We start from the raw sequence: 23,836 nt of genomic DNA on the forward strand, positions 1-23,836 counted from the left end.
CATTTGACAATTTGTTTTCCATTGCTGAGAATGAAGAGGTATGAGGTTGAGTGACCGCACCTAGTGGCCTCATGGTTTTGGATTTCTGTATTTTAGTATTTTAGTAACTAAGTCCAGAGAAATATCTGCCAGAAATTGCATCACTGCAAACTTTCACTTCTCAATTATATTATATTCCACATATGAGTGCAATCTTTCTATGTCTGTCTCTTTCTTTCTGACTCATTTCACTCAGCATGATACTTTCCATGGTGATCCATTTATATCCCAGAAGCTGATTTCTTAAGACCCTGGCTCCAGGATCCTCGGGGCTAGAAGAACTACAGAATTGAAGGTGTTTTTAACAAGAGCTCTACTGACAATGTCTTCTTTTCTTGCCTTCTCAGGGGTCTCCCTCTGGAAAGAGAATGAAGGTCCTGGGGGAACTGGCTCTCCCTGGCACTCAAGCACAAGTCAGCACAGTGAGGGGTCCCTGTAAGCTGGAGCTGCGGTTCTCCACGAGTCCTGCGTCCTAAAGGGCCTTGCCCGGGCCCCGGCTCCCCCATACGTACTCGTCAGGACTGTTCTCCGCTTGCACTGTTCTTCCACGCCCCCGTGCTTCTTGCCCGACAGCGTGAAGGGGGTCTCAAAGACGAAGCGGTTGATGTTGTGATGCATTTCGAAATCCGTCTTCCGGTCCTCAATTTCCTTTTCCTCGAAGAACGGTGTGACATAGGTCACCTGGATGTAGGCAAATTTGGGGTCCAGATCCTTGGGGTTTACCTGCGTCAACACAGCAGGGACAATGGAATGAGTGGTAAGCCACAGGGATTCCTGAAAGAAGGAAGCTGGGCCGGGTCTCAGCTGTCCTGACTAGGAGAACGTCTCTCTCCCCTGGTGGAAACATGAGCTATCGTGTCATATGAGAGTGGGGACCCCCCCGGAAAGAATAACCAGCTGGTGTAGTGGTCGAGATAGGCGAGGAATCAGCTCACCGGGAATTTTAGACTCTTGGAAATGCTAGTACCCAGCTCTGGCCTATTATTTCTTTTTTTCCTCTCTCTTTTTAATAAATGACAGCACCGATGACTAGAGTACAAGTGTCTTGAAAGTGAAAATAGATTATTTCTATCACTCTCTGATTCAGCCATGCACTACAGTCGGAACTATCAGCTCTGGACTTGTAGTTGTAGGAAGAGGCTCCTTATCTGCTTCGTGGAGCAAGTCATTATCTTTCACCTATTTCATTATATTTGCACCTATTTTTATTTTTCAATTTATTTAATTCCTTCTCTGTTCTGCAACACATACTCTACATAATTTCTTCACTCACTCTGTTTGGGGAGTGAATCTGCTTGGCAAAGAGTGGGGAGGACACTGGGGTGGGCTGGTGGAGAAAGAAAAACCAAGGGATTGTTTTATGGCTGTTCAGGATTAGAAGAAGATGATTTTTAACTTCTTTTCTCATGATGCTTACTTGTAATACTACGAAGAACTGCACTGTCACTTTGGTATAGCTATCATTAGGGGTAGATAAAAGAAACGGAAGGTCAGAGTGGCAAGGTAACTCCCTCAAGATGGGCCCAGTCGTACTGGCATGGAGAAATGGTGGTTGCAATTGTTCTGACTCCAAATTTGGTACTTTTTTTTATCCTTCTAGGAAATGCATTTATCTTCTGACCTAGACAAGTAGACATTACTGTGGTTCTAGTTCAATCAACCTTTTTTGGGAAACGGGCATGTGCACTCTTAGCCAGATTGTGAATATACCCACCCTTACCCGTCTCAGTAAAAGTTTTCTAAAAGGGAATTAGGAAGAGATATCAGATTATTTTGGGGGGATGTGGCCCAATATAGGCTAATAAAATTGAGTGCAAACCAGTTGTTACAGTTCTATTGCTGTTAGCCTTTTCTATGCAGCGTATGTTTGTTTATAATTTTACTTTTCTGGTTTTCGATCACACTGGTGAGACTCAGAGTCACTCCAGGCAGTTCTTAGGGGACTGACTACATGTGGTCCTGGGCATCAAACAATGGTCAACCACATGCAAGGAAAATGACTCATCCCCCTGTATTATCAACCAATGTTTTCAACTCATGCCTTTCTATAACCCAGGCTCAGAACGAGGTCTTGACAAAGCACTTGTCACCACAGGGACCAGGCGTCACAGAATGCTCTTTCCTTACAGCTAAGTCTGTCTCTCCCTGAATTTCCCAGTTAAAATATCATCTACTCCGTGCAGCATGGCTCAACCAAGCATAAGCTATTCAGGGTGTCCTCTCTCATAATCTTTGCCTGCATCAGTTCGATGCGGTTTCCCTTCCTGTTTGTTGCAGTCTATTTATTTCATCTACTATTTACACACATCTTTATTTCCCTATCCCTTGGTGAACTGTGAGCTCTGGAGAGGAAGATTCTGGATGCCTCAGCACCTAGTTCTGAATCTGCCATACAGTAAGTGCTAAATAGAAGCTGACTAAATTGATGAAGGCATATTAGAAGGGCCCAGGTAATTTAATTAAAGGATATGAATATTTGCTTTCTTGAGCCACGATAAGGTTAATTGAATGGCCACATAGTAATCCAATGTAACTGATAAGTCTGCTCTATGAAGAGGGGCGATTTCAAAACTGTTATGACCCAGGAAAACCTTTAAGACTGAAGAAACACATTTCTGCTGTTTCTTCAAAGGGTGCTCAATCTTTGACAGTGATTCAAATACAAATAACCGGCTGAAGGAGTAGAGAATTTAGAAAGTTGTTTCTAAGATTACTTAGAAGTTCCTCAAATAGACACATGCAATGCTTTTGACTGAAAAAAAAAATCACCAATCAACCAATGAGAAGGAAAGATATCTAAAATGGTTCATGTAACTCCCTTTGCTAAGCTAGGCAGAAAATCACAACTTTTAATAAATGGGGCTAAAAATGACAAAAAAGCCATTTCTTTGAACTTGTATGATTAGTGATTTTTCCTCTACCTTGTTGGAATCCTGAATTATCTTCACATTGTCTGCTCCAAATTTATCTGCATAGAGCTTGAGTAGTCTTTGGGAAATTTCAGAGAGACCTGTCAGTTTAGGCTCTTTATAAATATACTCTTTACCTTCTTCTTCTTCAAAAAAACCCTATGGGAGATAGAAGACAGAGAATGAGTGGCCAATGTATTAGGAAATTTCAAAGGCAAAACAGAAGTTTTTTGCTTAAAAATATATATCCAGTTTTTGTTGTCATCCAAGTCATTGATTTTACCCTATAAAAATAAAATAAGAGAAAAAGAAAGTGAAGAGGTTTCCTGCAGTTTCCCTACCCAGGACACAAAGGGAAAAATAAGGACCCACATGAAAATAGCTTACATATATTTCCTCCTTCCCTAATGTGGAAGTCCATGTTAATACCTGCTTGCATATATTTTGGAAGAAGAATGCCCTCATGTGGTCACCTGGGGTAGAACATAACGAGGAAGAATTCATCATTTTCCAGAAATAGTAATTTTTTTAGTAGGCCTTCTAAGTCTTTGAAACTAGCATAGTAAACATTATAGATAAGGAAAAGGTATCAAAATAGGTTGTATACATTACACATTACATAAGACAAAAATCTGTAATGATTTGTACCATCATAACAACATAACATTGTGGTTTGTTCCCAAGTACAGCAATTTAAAATAGAAATTTACATGAAAACATGTAAGGGTCTTAATACAACTTAGCTACATAAAATTGAATAATGATATTTACAAGTATATATTTTAAAATCTTTCAATGCTCTATATTACAGGATTGAAAATGTTAACCATTTCATCCTTTTTATGCTAGAGAAGCAAAGAGGTCTCCGCTTCTGTTAATTTCTTTGTCTATCCTAAAACAGAAGGAAGTCCTCCATTAAAGAGGACCTCAAGTACTGGATTAAGTTGGGAGTTAGAATACAAGTGCATCCATCTGGTCTACCTGTTTTAGAGTTTACCTGAAGGAAAGAAGTTTGAGGATTGAGTGAAGATACTCTATGTCACAAAGAATCTTCGGCTCTCATGATACCACTGCTAAAGCAAAGCTACCATGGCTCATTCTCCAGGACAGTTCCAGGAATTGTTTGCTTTCTCATACATCTACCTCATTGGCATTGTTTTTTTGAAAGATAGGAAAGTATCTTGTTCAATACTGTATGTTCAGGGTTTAGCAGACAGCCCGATCCTTAGGGACATGTCACTTTACATTTGTTTAATAAGTAAACGAATGAATCAAACAATTCTTATTGGGCAAACATCTTAAGAAGGCTAATTTGCCTCAGGTATAGATGGAAATGATTCATTACCTGCTAATAATTATATTATCAACAATTTCTTTGGGAAATGTAGATAACTGATTGTATCTTGACCTACCCTGCTCAAACAAACAAACAAACAAAAAAACAAAAAAAATAATGCCTGACGTTAAAAGTCTAAGAAACAGTACCTACTAGGTTTATTCTATTAGACTCTTCTAAGAAGAATAAAGAATAGTACCTATTATTTCAACTTTGTGGGGGGTAATGAGTTAGTTCAGACCCCATTCCCACTGGAATTCTAGCCAGCTATGCCTTTTTTCTGTTGGCCTTTTGTCAGATTCTAGGTCAGAAGTTAGTGGCTAAAATTGACAGGCATGACATGAGAGAAATACGACTTCTGAGGCCATCAACCAGAATTCTCCCCAGGGCAGTAGCTAAAGCAACATTTACAACTTTCTTTTCAAGGAGATAAAGGTCTCCAGGTTCCAGACAGATTTTCTCAGTCTTGTGTGAAAACTCTCACAAAGAGACATTTTCACTGTGAATTCTCCTCTTAAGAAACTTTGGAATCCAGAGTTAGCAGAAAGGAAGTCATGGGAAGCTGCATTTCACTGACATTACTATGACCTCTGTGGTCTTGGTCCTGAACTGTGACTTTTTGTCATCTCTACTCCTTGATCTGGAGGATGGGAAACAGAATAGATAGAGAAATTGAATTGGGAGGTTCTGGGAGAGTGTTTGGTACTCAATAGGCCCTGGTGAGTGTTAGTTCTGACGAGGATGCAGATAATAATATAGCTAACAATTATTTTTATTCAGTTCTTTTTGTTTGTTTTGGGATCACACCTGCTGTTCACTCTTGGCTCTGCACTCTGGGATTATTCCTGGTATGCTTGGGGGACCATCTGGGGTGCTGGGTAATTGAATCCAGGTTGTCCACATGCTAGGCAAATGCCGTACCTGTTGTACATTTGTTGTGCATTGCTCTAGCCCCAAAAGTAAAAGAGTGTGTCAGTAAAGTGATTTGAGTTCTGGTTAAGATGTGGGAAGGAAAGTCAGTGTTCCTTACTAGGAGAGGCGATTGCTGCTCATTTTAGTGTATTAGAAAGTGACTGAACAGAAAACACACACCTCCAAAGAAGACATACATCTCATGGTGATTCAATTAAAAAAATAAATGAAAACAAAACAAGCAAAAATAAAGCAGACATATAAACGGCCAACAGGCACATGAAAGAATGTTCAATGTTGCTGATTACTAGGAAAACGCAAACTGAAGTGACAATTAGATATTATCTCATTCTAGTGAGAATGGACTATATCAAAATGATCGGAAATAAGTGATGGTGGGATACAGAGCTAATGGATGCCTTTTCTTTAAGTGTTGGAGGCATGGTAAACTGCTTCAGTCTACATGAAAAATAGAACAGAGACCTCAAAAAATTGAAAGTAGAAGTCTTATATAATTCAGCAATTTTATTCCTTGGAATCTATCCCAAGAAAACCAATTTAAAAATATATGCACATCTATGCTTGTTGCAGTCAGAGACAATTATAAGAGCCAAGATCTAGAAACAACACACATATCCAAGAACAGATGAGTGGATAATGAAGATATATATATATATATATATGTATATACACACACCGGGATATTACACAGCTATAAATAAGGAAAATATTGAACTTTGCTATAATATGAATGGAACTAGAGATTGTAACATTAACCAAAATACCATCCATCTTATTAATATTTGAGATATAATGAGCCAAAGCAAAGGTAACAGACAATACCCAGTGAAAACAAACCCTTAGATTTTGACTACAGAACTGTAGGTACCAGGGAGTGGGGTAATCCAGGATAGGAAGTTTTCACGGACAGAATTAAGGTGTCATGGTAACACTATACCCCCAAACTTAAAGAAACTATGATAAATGTATTTGTTTTTGTGTTTACTTAATTAGAAAAGAAATAGAGCATCTGGGGAAAGACAGCTGACAGCTCTGACATTGTTTGGAGATTGTGTTACCTTTTACTCAGGGATATTATCAAAGAAAATAAAGATAATGGATCCGCAGAACACTATTACATAGAACATTACATGGAAACTATGGAAGGTTTTCATCTCAGTGCTGTGAAATAAATGACTTATAAATAGATGGATCAGGGGAAGTCAGTCCCAAGGTTGCTTTTCAAGACAACAGAAAATTTGAACTCTACATTTCCTTTGCTACATTTCTAAATGTCATTTTACTGTGCAACAAAACCCTGATCTATAATGGTTAGGAAATTGCACATTTTCTAGTTAATCATGCACTTTGATTGGTAAGCAGTTAACCTGCACATATTATAAAACTTCAAAGGCAATAAAAATGTACTTCAACAGACATATCTAAAAACATTGACCTTTTCTTAGATTTTTTTACAGGTATTTAAGAACTTTTCAATGGCCCTGGATTGATGATTGGGATATAGAATATAGGTTCACCTGCAATTAGATTTGGCTTATTCAATTTACACATAAATGCATTAAAGAGGAGTTTAGTGTGCAAATTATGGGTCAAAAATATTAATAATAGGCTAAGCACTTACAGACAAGAATGTAAATACTTTCTTGCATTTTAAATGGTTCCATATAAATCTGAACTAAATTATGCACACATATACATCTGTGTGTAAATATATCTTTAGTCTTTATCAGTGACTTTCATTCATACAGGCTCACTGATACAGGCTGATAGCCTGAAAGGCTCACCACATCCTAAAACGGAGATGATGGACTTTGAAACTACACAGTCAAATTTGCACATCCCTCCTCACCTCAATTCCTTTTCTATCAAGATTCTGAGATTAGAAAACTTCTGAAATGCAGCTATATTCTGCAACATGTGATTGAAAATCACAGAAGGTGCATCTCTTGGTGAATAGAATGAAATTTCCCCAGGCCTTTCATTTAATTCATTCCAGGAGCATCTGATCTCTTTAGTTATGCAATGAGCATTCACTTACTTGTTTTCCAGCTAAATACCAGAGCCCAAAGATTTCATTGATTACAATTGATGTTTGATCACTGCTGCTGTTTCATTACCCTGGAGATGAATATTTCAGGGACATTTTTGGGGTACTTTATATAGGCTACTTTGTGTAAAATTTCCATAGTCAATGATGCCAGGTGTTGGATTAAAAAATTCATGTTATGCAAGACTTAGTTTTAAATGCTGCTGCCTTAGAAAAAATCCATTTTCAATTTGTTTTCTAATGTCTGGTTCATTGTAGACATGATATTACCTATTCTAGTCACTACCATGAGATGAAATCCCCAAGAGACACTGAAATATTTACCCAAAGCCCTTTGTGGAAGTCAAGAGCATTGCATGTATAGCCATAATTTTGTATCATGATTACAAGACAAGGCAATTTGAATATTTAAAGGTAAATTTCACAGTGGCATGAAGTAAAAAAAGAAACCAAGGGGATTATGCTATAAGTGGTCATGGCTCTTATTTTAGGCTTTTGGAAATATCACTTGTCGCATGATTAGGGGGAATGTTCAAGTCTTTTTATTGTCATGTGAAATTCTGTGCTCTGTTGATCCTAGAAAATATAATAGATCACACTCTCTCTTTGGAGTCTTGGACAGGTACTTGAATGTCATCTACACAATGATGATGAGCCCCTATATTTCAGCTTATGAAGGATGATGCCATTGGTTCTTCCCATTCATAGATGCCTAGGATTAGAGTTTAGAGGGCATGATGCTTAGACATGTACTTTGGTCTTTATATTTAACAAAACCACGTTGCCTTCTTAGCTCAAGATGGAACTTTTAATGGAAAAAAAAGACATCTACCAAGAATCCTGACAGTATTAGAAATAAAAGGCAGGTGTATAATCAACATACTTTATTGAGGAATCTGCAAAAAGAACAAAATTAGGTCATTTGATTCCCAATCCTCCCGCATTGTCCCTCAGTCTATTTAGTACATGGTTTTTCAAGTATTCTTTTAGTAGGTGAGTTAAGGACCATGACCCCAAAATTTATAAGTGAAGGTGGAAAATACTGGTTTGATATGGATGTGGAGGGAATTTAAAGAATTACAAAAAAGTATGTATTGGTAAGAAGAGCAGATCTGAATATGAATAATAAGTTGGTATTGGAAGAATTTGTCTTTCTATCTTGACAATAATTATGTTGACTCATGTGAAATTGCTATTTTTATAGGCAAAAAGTATTAAATACAAGCAATTTCGTATGTTTCAAAAGAGTAAGGAGAGTTCTTCTGTCCCAGAGCTACTCTACTACTTTAGATACAAGTATTGGTTCGTTTTCTCTCTCTCTCTCTCTCTCTCTCTCTCTCTCTCTCTTGTTTTGGGCTTGGTGGTGCCCAGGACTTGGTGGTGCCCAGGGTTTGTTACTCCTGTTTTTGCATTCAGGAATCACTTCTGGTAGTCTCAAGGTACCATATGGGATACTGGGGAAGGAATCCTGAATAGATCTCATGCAAGAAAAATTCCCTACCTGCTGTACTATCACTCTGGTCCAGCTTGATCTCATATCATATCATTTCTGTCTGTATCTTTGGAGACTAACACTTACTAGGTAAAGACTGGATCCACCATTCATCTTTGAACCCACCATGTGAGACAGCCCTATTTCTCAAAGATGTTCTTTTTGGGAAAAGGCAAGGCAAGGTCCTCTAAGAGAGTTGGGGAAGTGCCCATCCACAATCATTATACCAACAGCTGCCTTCCCAACCCCCGTGTTCTTCGTGTGCCATTTCCAATACTGACTTGACCACAGACTTGTCCCTGTAGATGCCAAATATGAAGACAGAAAAGGGTGAACTGTCCTGACTTAATTTTTTCGTATGTCTTAGGGCCGCATCTAGTGGTGCTCAGGGTTTACTACTGGCTCTGCACTCAGGAACCAGTCCTGGTGGGCTTAGGGGGCCATAGGAGGTGCTGGGAATCGAATCCAGGTCAGCTACACACTAAGTAAATAATGCTACCCACTGTGCTATCGCTCCATCCTCTCTGTACAGAGATTTCAAGTGTGTAGCACCTACATCTGTGTGAATATGTATGTAGGCTTTCAGACTATGTCTATATTTGTATAGAAAGATCATACACATACAAATAAATTATACGTTTTTGTAATTCAGATCATTGGTATAAGCTCCATTTAGTTCACGAAATTGCAGTATGACTTCTGAATGAATGGGAGCAGTGTTATATCACCTTTGTGCAGAAGACCCAATTGCCAAAGTAAGTCAAGGTTGAGTAAGACAAAGGGGAGGGAATTGTGAGGATTATTAAACATGCAAATGGAGAGAGAACAAACTTACCACAGCCTGGAACACCCAAGACCAAAAGAAGAAAAGAGTAAATATCTGCATTAAAATTGAGTTGGAAATGACACCTTTTAGTAGTCCAATTCTTCTATGCTGGTTGGAGAAACCTGGTTTTCAGGGCCAGATTATTGAGTTCATTTCTTTTTTATTGGAAAGATCTCTGCAAGAATGCTAGACCCAAATCTTGGATAGCTGAATGCATGTTATTATTATTATTATTATTTTTAAACAATCTCTGGGCTTCTTAGCTCCCTAGAAGCCCCTTAATTTTCATATTTCCTCCATGATCCCTATTTCCTTTTGGCCATTTTTCTAGCTAATGTTTCATGTAGGTTGAAAAATAACCCCAGTAATTTTCTCCAAGATGTCTCTGGTACATTCCTTTTACTCTCTACTCCTGTCTTGCAGATTTATTTTTCTCCACCAAAATATATTACCACTTCAAAGAGTTCTGATTCTTTTCCCAGGATTTCCCAAATACATGAATAGAGTCCCTTTCTGCAGACTCTCTCCTTGTCTCCTCCACAATTCCCATGCTATGTGGGCTGGAAACCTGGGTTTGTAAACTTTTAGCTGACATTTTCACTCTGTAGGTAGAAAGCAACTATCTTTCTCAGCATAGGAGGTAGTGTTAAATTGCCTTTGGTGATCAGAGGAAAATTAATGTTCCCCAAGAATTTTATAGGAAATGGTCTGGGAAGATCTCTTTTGGAGAGATCTCCCACTGTGGCAGTAAAAGAATGGAATCTTTATCCACAGGAATAAAAGTGTGAAATATGTCTGTTGAAATACAATAGTGCTAGAAGCTTTCATGAAAAGGAACAGGACGGTGCCTGGTAGATTAAAGAATTATTCTTTAATAACTTAGTATATAATTTACATTATGCACTATATAATTTATGACTTAAGTTATAATGTAATATATCATTTATATTATATGTATATAGAATTTATATAACAACAATATACAAGTTTTACTTTATTTTTAAGTCTCTCTATGACTAAGTAATATTTTACACCTTGTTTATTGCTTACACAATAAGTCAAGGAAGAACACTATAGCATTAAGTTGATCTTCAATACAGAAAATAAAATATCCAAAAGGCTTTCTTCTTAGTCATTGTCTGAAAACAGTCTGGAAATAAGTAGATGCATGATTGGAAACTCTCATATTTGTGATGGAGTTCTAGAAATTATTTCCTGGAATATTTCTAGAAATATTAAAATAAAATTATTTCATTTTCTAAAATATGTTCAGTTGAAATTCCCTTCAATGCATGTAGAGAGGTATTTTAAGAAAAATAGGAACTATGAAGAAGAGAGTGCTGAAAATTTTTTTCTCCAAAAAATTAGAAGTTCAGCTGGATTTCTAGAAATTGAAATCTGCTTGATTGAATTTCTTTTAAAATCATAGACTTCTCTGCCTATTTCCATTGCTACGAACATATAGACTCAGACTTCAGAGAAAGACAAAAATACACCCAAACACAACACAGTTTATGTTGTGCTTTTTGCTCTCACCGTTAGATGTCTCATAATGACAGAAAACCCAACAGATTAAGAGAACATGCCATGTCGCTCCAAGAGAACCTACCTGCCCATAAAATGCCACGCGATAGTAACGACCAAACAACCGTTTCTCAGAGTTCACCACCTCAGCCACTTTCAGGTAAGACCGATGAATGTCATAGTACAGATCTGATAATTTCTGAAACCGAAAATCAAAGGGTTTCATGAAGGTGAGACTGACATAAAAAAAATAGGTTCAAAGCTGTGCTACATTATACAATATCTGTTTGCATCAAATCCACACACTGTATCCCTGAACTGTACTGCAATGTTACGTGTCAAATAGATGTCCATGTACAAAAAAGTATGTTGATAAACAGACAGAGCTTTTATTTTGGAAAGCTGTACTTCATAAAGTTTAAGCAGGCTGTTACAACTCATTTTGAAGTCTTGAAAACATACCTTGAAGTCTCTTTGCTTCTCAAAGACAGCAATGATGGGCTTGTTGACATCGGCGATGAGTTCATATCTTTCAGACTTCCAGAGAAATTCCACACACATGTACAGCTGCTCTACCAGGATATGCTGCAAAACCCCAGATGGAAATAAGATTGTCACCTGACTAATGTTGAAGTCTTGTCTTGATACTGGGTTTCAAAGTTGCATTGTCAACATTTTTCAACTGAGGTTTCTCTGCCTCCTGACCTTAGTTATTTGCATTCCTATCCTTTCTTCCTTGGGATGTGCTGTCTTCCTTGGAGTCTTCTCTCAGTCTCACTACCTTTTTACTTCCTCCAACTTGGTATTCTAAATCCACGAAATGCCTTCAAATCTGCTTGCTTATTTGCATTTCTCCTGTCACGGGCAACACACTTCTGCAACCGAACTCTGTTCCCTCTATCCTGGATCTCAGTAGCTTTTTGTTTGTTTTTCAAGCTAACTGTCCTTTCTGAAAAATAAATCTGAGATCTCCATGTCCCAAAACTTTTGTGAGGACTCCAGCATTGAGAAGTGCTGTCCAAATTCTCTAGCATAGCCTTCAAATTGCTCCATACTCAATCGCCAACCTCCCTTACAGGGGCTAATGACTCTGAACTTTGGCTACACTGTATCGGACCAATTCATAGTTGGGATACTTTTCTTTCTCCACCTTTTCGTTGCTCATATTTCTGTGATTCTAAGAACAAATTTTTCCCTCATTTGATTCCAAGTTCTATTAAGCATCAAGATTCCATGCAAATGTCTGGGAAGCTTTTATTAATCCATCCAGATTACACATATTTTGGTGCAAGAATTGGTCTTTATTTTAATTGCAGCCATACATACATGGATTTGTAGCTAGTGAGTCTAGGAATGACTACTCTCTCTTGAGAAAGAGATTTAAGAATTTTGTCTTGATCAAGTTTATAAATTGAGTCTAAATTGTCTTAAAATACTTTCCATCATTAACTCAATGAAGACATGTTAATGGTTTAGTAAATGTTCAATTAAATCAAGTTCTAGACTCCATAGAATAAGTGGATAACACTGTTGGAAGAATTAAGAAAGGATTCTTAAATATTTAAAACAGTTAACATAAAGACATTTGTTATTATTTGCAATACATAACAAATTCATGTGGAATCATATGTAAAATCTCATTAAAGACCATTCCAAAGTTTTTATATCTTACCCTTTCTCCCACCTATGTAATATCATGATTTACAAACTAAGTTCACTAAATATTTACTCGAGGGGAGATGTTCTGCTTCACCAGAATTGTTGCTAGTTCTCAGTAGAAAACTTCTTTCTTTTTTATTTAATGAAAAATAACCATTTTTTGTAAACCTAAAGTGTTTCTGCAAAAGCAGCCTTTTTGCTGATGCAAATAAACTTTCTAGCACTTTAAAAAAAGCTGTTATCAGCTCACAAAAGTTTCAAAATTCCTTATCATATTTATCCAAACACTAGTGTTTTTATATCTTACTGGAAAGTTTATTATATGCATTTGGCTCTGTATTAGAAAAGTAAAGTTTGATTTAAATTTTTACTAAAATTAACTCTTATCAATTAAGTTTAATATTAGCAGAAGTATTAATGTGCATATCATTTTTCTAAATCATATTATAAAGGGACTTTACTAGACTTCTGAATAGGCTTTATTTCCCCTTCACCCAACTTAGTTTAATGATGCAATTTAACATATGTTTTTTCTCTATTATTGAGATGTTTGTGGTCTAACCTCATTGTATGGTGTATCTTGCATTCCTGAATCTTCTTTCATTGCTCCTTCTTCTTTAATGTTTGGTGTAATGCTCAGAAAAGCTGGCCAGCCCATGGAGAACATACCTAAGGAAGATTGAGTAAAATTTAATATTAATATTTGAGTCTAATATCTGCAACAATGGCTGTCTTCAAGATATTACAAGTGATATTTTTATAAAGCTCATATAATCAACCTGATGGTCAGATTGTGAGTGTTGGAAAATACAGATAACAATGTTTTGCTTTTTAGATTTTTATGTTATTTTGGGTTACTTGGTTTCTATAAGGAGCTGGCATAGGTTATGGGCAGAACACAAAATTTGTAGATAGACATAGCTCCAAGGTCCTGACTGAATTACCTCTGAACCTATTTCCCACTGTGTTCATTGGAGACCTTAATATCCGTCTCAGAATTGGAGGAATTCAGAACATGCAAGCCTGAGAAAGTACTTGGCAAGGTTAGTATACTGACACTGCTCAGTACTTGCTCATTTTCACTCTTTCAAATCATCTACACACCTCCAGTTTTCTCAGCATTTTTAGCACTAACATGGAAAAAGTTCAGGCTGTACAGAGATATATGAAACAGCTGAAAATATGCTCTATATATCCTATCCCTTTTAGGGGGAATCTGATCTGAAGGACTGCAGATATGAGTAGCTATGCCAGAGTCACAGAGCATCCCCTGAGCACAAGTTTACCCCAAATTCTGGGGTAGTTTGTTTAACTTATCTTGGTTTGCTCACCTGTAAACAGGAGGTAATAAGGGAACCTAATTTCTAAGTGTAATTGCAATACTCTATGGACTTATATGGCATCCAAATGCAATAAAAAAGGTTGGGGACGAAATAATTGAACAACAATGATTTTGACGACTTGCTTATAGAATGAAATTCCAATAGGAACTGAAGGATGAATCAGGAAAATCCCTAAATTTTAGCAAAGACAGGAGGTATGGTGCCAAATATGCTGATTTCTCAAGGTCACCTCACTCTTTCATGGCTCACTTGGTTGTTTACTTCAAATGTCTTATTTGCAATATTCATTGACACTCTAAGCATATTTAAATACTTAGAATAATAAGGGACAATTATGTATTCGAATGACTGTAACTAAAGTCTATTTACTGTTGACTGCTATTATTACAAAATCTATTTTAAAAAAATTATATAGTAAAGATGCAATATTTTTGTTTGTTTTGTTTTTTGGACCATACTCAGTGATGCTCAGGGGTTTTTTGTTCTGTATTCAGGAACTATTCCTAGTGGTGTTCCGGGGGCCCTATGAGATGTTGGGTATCGAACCCAGGTTGGCTTTGTACAAGACAAATGCGCTGCACACTGTATTCTCTCTCTGGTCCCCCAGTGATTTTGGGTGGAAGATGCAATATTTTTAATAAGAAGAAATCAACACTAAAATATTCTGTGTTGAAACTTGTCCATATTAGTTTATGCTTTTACAGGAGTAAATGAGGAGTCAAGAGATGCATGCATAGGGTGCATGTCTACATATACCTGACCTGACATCCCTGACCCCATAGAGTCCCTTGACATCACCGGGTGTAGCTCTGGAGGCCACCAAGCACTGAAGACATAGTCTGGTTTGTCCCCTGCATTGTACATCCTGATCTGCATCTTGTCCTCAAGTCCTCGCATTGAACTTCCAGCTCAGTTGCCCTAGAATTGCCAGAGTTCCTGAGTCTCCTGAGCACTGCTGGGTAACCTCCCAGCTCCATAAAATAAAAAAGAAAACGGGAACATATTGATTATCAATATAACCCATTTTCACTATATCCATATAAACATATTATTTATACGTTTGTCTTTGCATACCCTCTTATATTTTGTATTTTTGTTTTTGGAGCATATTTACTCCTGGCTCTGTGCTCAGGGATCAGTCTTGGCAGGTTCAGGGGACCACAAGGGTAGCTGGGAAGCATCCCTTATTTTTATTTTTATTTTTTAATTTTAATTTTTTTTTTTGCTTTTTGGGTCACACCTGGCAATGTTCAGGGGTTATTCCTGGCTCTGCACTCAGGAATTACTCCTGGCAGTGCTCGGGGGACCATATGGGATGCTGGGAATTGAACTCAGGTCAGCCGTGTGCAAGGCAAACACCCTACCTGCTGTACTATCACTCAAGCCCCAAGATCCCTTATTTTGATTAAAGACTTTTATTACTTTTCAAAATTAAAATTGATTTCTACTTAAATTTTAAACAGTTCATAAATTCAGAATAAAATCCTAAGGGCATACTAGCATGCAAATTGGTAGCCAAACATGACCATAATTTATAATATAACTGGATGAGGCAGTTTCTGTTTGCTTAGAACTTCTCAGTAACATAATCTTCAGGCATTTCTGGAGGGGATTTCTGAATCAGAGGAGCTTCAGATTTTTACAGTGTAGGTCGGAGTGAATTTTGCTTCAAGGAATATATTCAATAAAATGTTTCTGAAGTCAGATTTAAGTCAACTTGATTTCCTCTACTATTTGGGGGGTGGTGGTAAACACGCTGTTAGCACTCACTTCCTCCACCGGGAGTTGTTAGTAATGGGTTGCTATCACAGGGGTGCATCTCGTCCGCGAGCAGGGGTGCTGTGCAAATCTTTTCCATTTTCCAGTAACCTATAGTAGTGCGAGATGAGGTTAGGACATTGCCAAATGGTTGTGTTAACACAAGCCGATGAAGCTACAAAACGCTAACCAAGGATGCTTTCTCATTTTCAGTAAAGAAGATGACCCCCCAGTTAGCTTCCGGCGTGAAACATCATCACGGCATGAAAAAGTTAACACTTAAACGAACAATATAATTAGACATGTCTGTGAAAGTCACTGTGATAAAAGACAGCAAAAAAAAAATGAGATGAATAAAGCCTAAAATTAACAAATTATTTTTAGGTTAGATTCTAACACGCTGACTTCTGAGCTTCCCCTCCATCACTCAGTCACCTTACCCTTTCTTTTCAGGTATTCTGCAATGAGGGCGGCGATGTGGATGTAGCACATGGCAGCCTATAAAGAAAAAGAAGAGAAACAGGTTCAGGGAAAGGCCAAGAGAGATTTGCCTCTGTATCCAATTAGGAATAATCCTCACATGGCGTCAGGTCCGTGTCAGATGGGTGAGTTCTTTATAAAGATACTATAAAGATACTATTAGAGAGACACACAGGAGAATCTTGGAACCGAGCAGCTCGCTGCAGAGCTGCCTCCTGACCTTGCACCAGGCTGATCTCACCAGGGTGCCTCAGATGGGAGCAGGTGGTATCTCTCCATCTGCCCCTTAGGAATCCCGGCGGCCGCTAACTTCCAGAACCCAGTGAAAAGCCCAGGTATGCTGGTCCAGTGACTGCAAACTTTAGGCCTCAAGAGACACACAGGTCACTCCTTCTCACCTCCCCGCCAATGGGGACTCTGCAGGTCACACCCAGGAGCTGCCTCCGGCTGCTATTTAAGCTCATTAATGGCCACGATCCAGAGACACACAAAAGAATCTTGGGACCAAGCAGTTCGCTGCAGAGAGATTTCTCTAGACCCTGTAGCACTGTAGCACTGTCATGCCATTGTTCAGTGATTAGCTCGAGTGGGCACTGGTAAACTCTCCACTGCGAAACTTGTTACTGTTTTTGGCATATTGAATATACCACAGGGAGCTTGCCAGGCTCTGCCATGCAGGTGGGATACTCTCGGTAGCTTGCCGGCCTCTCCGAGAGGGGCAGAGGAATCAAACCCGGGTTGATCGTGTGCAAGGCAAATGCCCTACCCACTGTACTATCGCTCCAGTCCCTCTAGACCCTAACTATCTAAAATTTTAGAATGTTAGGAGTGTGCAGCTGCTCGACATTTTATGCTATTCATAACAAGCAATACAAAATAAATTATCTAGCATCTGCCTGTTCAGCAGGTTTGAGTAGCGGTGGGAAAATTCATAATAATGGTGGTGGGACGGTGTCGAAATATTGAATGTAATCCATTATTGTTGACAACTTTGTGAAAATAAAATTTTAAAAAAGATACTATTAGAGGGGACTGGAGTGATAGCACAGTGGGTAGGGCATTTGCCTTGCATGTGGCTGACCAGGGTTTGATTCCCAGCATCCCATAGGGTCCCTCGAGCACTTCCAGGGGTAATTCCTGAGTGCATGAGCCAGGAGTATCCCTGTACACTGCCGGGTGTAACCCACAAAAAAAGAAAAAAAAAGATGCTATTAGAAATAAGAATTCATTAACTTCCCTAAATACTGCAATAAAAAATGAGTTGTGTTTCAGGATTTTTTTTTTTCGTGATGTAGTTTTCAGGTGAATGAATGAATGTTCCTGAATAATTTTTTTTCAAAACCATCTCCGTTTCATAATATCAAAATCAATCTAAAGTTATATCAGTTGACCTGCTTATATATCATCTACCATCTGTGAATCTATATACTTGTGTTTTCAAATTTACAATTCATTTTTTCTGTTAAAACAAGTCAACCTGGTATCTTAATTCAAATTATTAGCTAAAAAAACCTGCTTTTTAATCTATCTAATAATGATCCTTTTTGAATTTATGTTGCATAGAATGTAGCTACCTCCCATAGCCTTGAACACTGTTGAACACATATGAGAATTTGAGCTGCTGGAGTCCACAGTTTAGTACTATTTTAATTATTTATATATTTTTACTTTTTTATTGAATCACTGTGAGATAGATCCCTACAAAGCTGTAGATTTCAGTCATACAGTATTCCAACACCCATCCCGCCACCTGTGTACATTTCCCAGCAGCAGTGTCCCAGGTTCCTCCCATCACCCCCACCCCTCACCCCCTGCCTGCCTCTATGGCAGGTGCTTTTCTTCTCTCTCTTTCTCTCTGTCTCTGTCTCTCTGTCTCTGTCTGTATGTCTCTCTCTCTCCCTCTACTCTTTTGGGGATTGTGGTTTGCAATATTGATACTGAAAGGTTATCAAGAATATCCTTTTACTTCCTTTTGACACTCAGATATTGTCCAGCGTGATCATTCCCTGCTATTATTGTCATACTGGTCTCTTCTCTATCTTACCTACCCTCAGCCCCACACACGACGTTTGTGGTTAGTTCCACCATTGATCAGTCCTCCTGGCCCCTGTCTTTCCTAGCCATGGATATTAGTCTTCTATTACATGTATTTTTTATATACCACAAATGAATGCAGTGAAATGAGTCAAAAGGAGAGGGACAGATACAGTAGTCTTCTTTTTAAAGATTTTTTTGGGGGTGAGTTGAGTGGCGGAGGTTTGAGTTTGGGGCACATCCTGCTGTGTCCAGGACTTACTCCTGACCTTGTGCTCATGGATGACTCCTGGTGGTGCTCAGGGAACCATATATAGTCCCAGGGATTGGAACTTGGGTCATCTGCATGCAAGGCAAGTGCTTACCCCCCTAAAATATATCTCTCTAGCAACCTTTTATGGAAGAATGCTATCATTTTCATGGCAGTTGAAGAGAACTTGGGGTCTCTTATTTTTGGATTTACCATACTGCTTTCAGGAAAGACCTCTGGTTGAGCCTTTTGCCATTTAAGGGTCTGTAATCACCACATGCATTTTGAACATCTTCAGATTTTAGGGCTTTACTAGATAACTTAAACTCCTCCCCAAAGTAGTTTATTTCTAGTTTATGGCACAACTTTCCCATTAGGTATATGAAAGCAATCTGAGTGCTCTGAATTGCTGCATATAAACACACCCAGTGTTAAAAAAAAGATTAGCTAATGATTTATAACTTTCCCACAGTGCACTAGCATCACGGGGCTCTAAGGAGTGCTAACATTCTCATCACCAGCAGAGATGGGTTACATGTGAGGAGAGATTACCCTAACCGAAGTTAACTCAATGTGGTGTCTACATTTCACCATCAGATTCCAATTGCAAGGAAGAAATTTCAAAATAGAACATTATCTTGTAGACTCCATTTTCAGATACCTTTATCATCATGCTAATTTTTCTAAGCTTCTAATTTGTCTCTTGCTTTATTTCTAATTGCATAAGTTACTCTAGACTTCCTTTATTTGATGCCATTTACTTGGAATCAAATATCCTTGGATCTTACATGTAAATTTGATGCACTATATATATCACTATGTATATATAATCCATATTATATATGTATATATAGTAACCGGATATAGCTATCTTAGCTCAATGAGGGGAAAAATATGATAACTTTTATATCCCAGCTGTAAATGATTATCTGAATGTGCAGATGGAGAATGATCGAGACTTTGCTCTCACCTCAGATAAGTCTCCATTTCTTGCATGAATCTTGGCCATGCTTTCTAGCCAGGTCCTTCGGAGTTCAGGGGTGCTTGCATAGGAGTTTGCCAGGCTATACTGGAGATCCACAAGCATCTCTGGGTCCTTCTCATGCTCCTTCATCTGAGCTGTGGCCATCAAAACCGTCCTTATGCGTTTAGTGAGGTCTTTCACCTCTGCTGGGAAATTGCTGTTCTTTGGAAAAGAGAGAACTGAAGTCATTCTCTGTTTACAATTCCTAAGGTAAGCCACTGTCACTGTATCACTGTCATTCTGTTGCTCATCGATTTGCTCGAGCGGGCACCAATAATGCTTCCATTGCGAGACTTGTTGTTATTGTTTTTGGCATATTGAATACGCCACGGGTAACTTGCCAGGCTCTGCCGTGCAGGCGGGATATTCTCGGTAGCTTGCCAGGCTCTCCGAGAGGGGCAGAGGAATCAAATCCCGGTCTTCCAGGTGCAAGGCAAATGCCCTACCCGCTGTGCTATTGCAGCCTTCTAGATAAGTTTCATATATACTTATATTATTTATATATGCATTTGTAGAGTGTTAAGATGAGTATTACTGTCATTGTAGCACTGCCATCCCGTTGCTCATCGATTTGCTCGAGCGGGCACCAGTAATGTCTCCATTGTGGGACTTACTGTTACTGTTTTTGGCATATGGAATATAACACGGTAGCCTGCCAGACCCTGCTGTGCAGGTGAGATACTCTCAGTAGCTTGCTGGGCACTCTGAGAGGGAGTATACAAATGATATACAAATGAAAAATTGTAGTAGATGTCACCATTTTGTCTTCTAAGTCCACCTTCTCAATCCCCATTGTCATTTGAGACAACTGGCTCTAGTTTAGGTGATGGGAATGGACTGACTTTCATCACCACCAAAGTGATGCCTGGGGAACACCATGATGCTTGCCTGGCTAATCAGGTTCTTTTGTCTCTCAGGCTACAGAGAATGGTTTAGGGTTGGACATTTGATACAAGTTGGATCAAAGAGGTTTGTTTCAAAGACTTTAATAGTGCTAGAGAACAAGGTGCTCTCAAGTGTCTTTGGAGTTTCTCAGAGAGTTAGCTAAGAAGAGAGGGTACCTAGAAGTGAAGTAAAGAAGGGAAAAGGAAGAGATAGAAAAGGAAAAAGAGATTCAGTGAAGAAAGGGACCTAAAAACATTATATTTTAACCTGCAGTTCAGCCATCTGAACTACCCCATCAGTTTATTTTTCCAATGTGTTTATGATACACTGACTTCAGAAACTTTAGAAGATAAGAAGCATTTGGTGCTAAATAAAATTATTTTGGAATAAATACATTTCTTGATATTCATGGTAAGTTTCTTTTTGTGTATCATTCGGTCACACATCTTGGGAATTCTATATTAAACAAGCTGAAAGAGGAAGAGTTGATGACTGATTCAAACAAGAAGCAAAGTCAATGTAAGTCCTCAGTTAAAGTTGAAATAAAATAGAGTTCATATTTTTTATGGTTCTTACATTTCACAGAAATAACCCACTTTATTTATAACTCTTAAAAAGAGCACCCATGAAGCCTTTCTTACTTTCATTTGCTTGTCTCCATTAGCAAAATTGTTGGCGATTGCAAGGGAATGTTGAAACCGAGAACCTCCAATTCCGGCATCAGCTATTAACTGGCTTACGGCCTTGATGAGCTGAAAGAGAAAAATGAAAAAAAAAAGCACAAAAGTAAATAACTTACAAATGACAGTTTTAAAACGCGGATTGGATGAATGCATCACTGATTTCTCTATATACGGTCAGTGAGTGATATGTTTGTGTATTCAATCTTCAGAAGACCTTATTATATGAACTTCCCTTTCAATCTTAAAGATTGTAAGACTACAAGAATCTTGGGATGCCTGGAGAAATAAGTTTATAAATTTAAAAGCAGGAGGGAGTTGGTGAATTCTGGCCCCAGTGGTGGCCAGAGTTGGTCTGAGTTCTGCTTCTATATCATTTAATTCCTTGGCAGAAGAAAAGGCAGTTCTGTGCAGTAGGGACTCTGCTGACTTCTATTGAGCTGCCCTCTCCCTGTGCTTGAGAATGCAGTGTGATGGGAATCTTTAGGGGAGAAGCTGGAGCGCTTGCTGGTTTGTGTTTGCTCTCGGGATGGTAAAGCGGAAACAGACTATGGTTTTCACAGTGGCATACGTCGAACCTGACATCACTTACTTGTAAGTGAGACCGGACAATTGACTTCTGCTTGTTAAATTCAAAGTTCTTCCTCATGAAAAAGTACAGGAGTGCTGATGCCTCTGTCTGAGTTGACCGTGATCTGTGGTTACAACACTTTAGGACTTCATAGCAGAAGGCTCCGCAGAGATCCGCGGGTCCTTGAAAGAACGCTGAAGGAAACTGGGGAAATGCAAGAACTGGTGAGGAAGAGTGGGCGTCTTTCGTCTGGCTCTGTTTATTCTCACGTTTTCAAGTTCCTGCCAACAAAATTATTCTTCCTTTCTTTTAACCTAGTCTTTTTCTCCCATTTTCAAGTGGAGAATATAAACTCTATTTAGGAAAGTCTTATGTTGGCATTCGCTCTTCTTCCTAGAAATAGTTATTCTTTACTACTTAATTAATCCTCAGATCAATAAACCAAGGGAGAGCCTTGAGATGTTTTCTGTTCCCCCAACATTGCAAAACCACAGGGGTCACTTACAGGTGTCCTTAGAGGAGGTATTCACTATTTTGTGGAATCCTGAACTTGGCAGGAAGGGAATTCTCAACAGCACTTCACTAAGACTGCCCCTAACAGCAAAAACCCAGAGGCTTGGTAGCCAGATGTCAATGTTTTCATTTTGGTCTTCAAAGGGATAGGTTGTCAGGCAGTGACTTATTTCCAGACCATGAATTAACTTACTAAAACCACATAATCCAGTAAAAGTCTCATAAAACCAAAAAACTCTCCTCCCTTCCATACTGAGGACTAAAATGTGTTTATTCTCATCAACAGCAGTTTTCCCTGGAAACTCCAGGACTCATACCTTGCATACAAATAGTCTCAGGGATGCAAACACATGCTTCAGAGCTGAGGCCGACTGGTTGACTTGGAAGAAGAGCATGTAGGTATCAAAGACCCTCTTCATCATTGAATTTTGACAATCAGCTTGCTGCATCTGTCTCTGGAAATTTAACACATGGTTATGTAGGGTGAGTGAAAGGTGATATGTATAGTAGGAAAATATCTGTACTGTGTGTAGTAGACACAATTCTGAGCACTGGAGATAAAGTGCTGGATAAGAAGATAAGGTCTATGTTCTCAGTGAAGCAGACAGAAAGAATGCAAAAATAATAAATAAGAAAATAGAGGGAAATGATGTGTTATTTATACTAGGCTATGGTAAGGATTATATGATATGAATATGATGGAAGGTGTACTTCAGGGTAGGATTGCTTTCATTGGAGGGCTTATTAAGACCTCGCTAATGGGTGAATGGAGGGCTGAAGTCAAGAAATCTTCCCTGGGAAAATCTGGGATTATCTCAGGAGGGAGAAGTAGATAATACTAGAGACATAAATTGGAGAGGAGCTTGGGAGTTCAAAGATGAAAACAAATAGCAAAATAACACGAGAATAGTAGGTTCTTGTTGACATTATTAAAGCCCATAAGAGGAATGAGATTTTAAAACCATTTTTAGTGAGCAGTAAAGAAGTAATATATAAAAATATATATGTACATATATATATAATTTTTTTTCCACCATGCTGCCATTGTACCTGAAAGAAAGAATTTCTTGGTATAATCATGCTCTTTGGTGTAGATTTTGCTAAAGAGACCTAACTTTTCCGAGCTCTATTTAATCTGTAAGCTCACTTATATCAAGCTAATATTTTTAATAGTTTGAGATATAATTGACATGCAGTTTCTACTTTTGACTTTCTAAAATTTTATAGGAATGAAATTATATGGAATGAGCAGTAGTTTAGCATCTTGATATAGTATATATTATTTTTTAGCAAAAAATAGTTTTATTGAATGGAACTTGCTTAGAAATATGTGAGAGGAGAGAGAGAGAGGGGAACTATATGTTTATGAGAGAATATTGGCTTATTCAGAGTAGAAAAAGTAAACAAAGCTACATAGAGACAAGCAAGCAAGGTACGTGTTAAAGGGAGAACATGGCTTGAAAAAGGAGTCTGTATATATTATTTTTATTGTATGTATAATAAAAATTATTCCACGGGACGTCAGAAGACCTC

General features: G+C 38.3%; 1 protein-coding gene across 9 annotated transcripts in view; it reads right to left on the bottom strand.

Moving 5' to 3' along the window:
* Positions 1-23,836, bottom strand: part of DOCK10 (dedicator of cytokinesis 10) — a 314,615-nt gene that overhangs the window by 9,467 nt on the left and 281,312 nt on the right. For 8 of the 9 annotated variants that reach the window (XM_055120250.1, XM_055120249.1, XM_004610790.2 and 5 more), the window contains exons 42-52: positions 22,621-22,758; positions 21,812-21,994; positions 21,181-21,291; positions 19,601-19,816; positions 16,307-16,364; positions 15,879-15,977; positions 13,328-13,434; positions 11,569-11,691; positions 11,192-11,305; positions 2,961-3,107; positions 552-762 (exon numbers count right to left, since the gene is read on the bottom strand). In XM_055120250.1, coding sequence (XP_054976225.1) covers positions 552-762; positions 2,961-3,107; positions 11,192-11,305; positions 11,569-11,691; positions 13,328-13,434; positions 15,879-15,977; positions 16,307-16,364; positions 19,601-19,816; positions 21,181-21,291; positions 21,812-21,994; positions 22,621-22,758 — 1,507 coding nt within the window. The remainder of the gene's footprint in view (positions 1-551; positions 763-2,960; positions 3,108-11,191; positions 11,306-11,568; positions 11,692-13,327; positions 13,435-15,878; positions 15,978-16,306; positions 16,365-19,600; positions 19,817-21,180; positions 21,292-21,811; positions 21,995-22,620; positions 22,759-23,836) is intronic. The other variant, XM_055120251.1, reaches the window with a different exon arrangement.

This window comes from Sorex araneus, chromosome X (assembly GCF_027595985.1).
Source record: "Sorex araneus isolate mSorAra2 chromosome X, mSorAra2.pri, whole genome shotgun sequence".
NCBI lineage: Eukaryota > Metazoa > Chordata > Mammalia > Eulipotyphla > Soricidae > Sorex > Sorex araneus.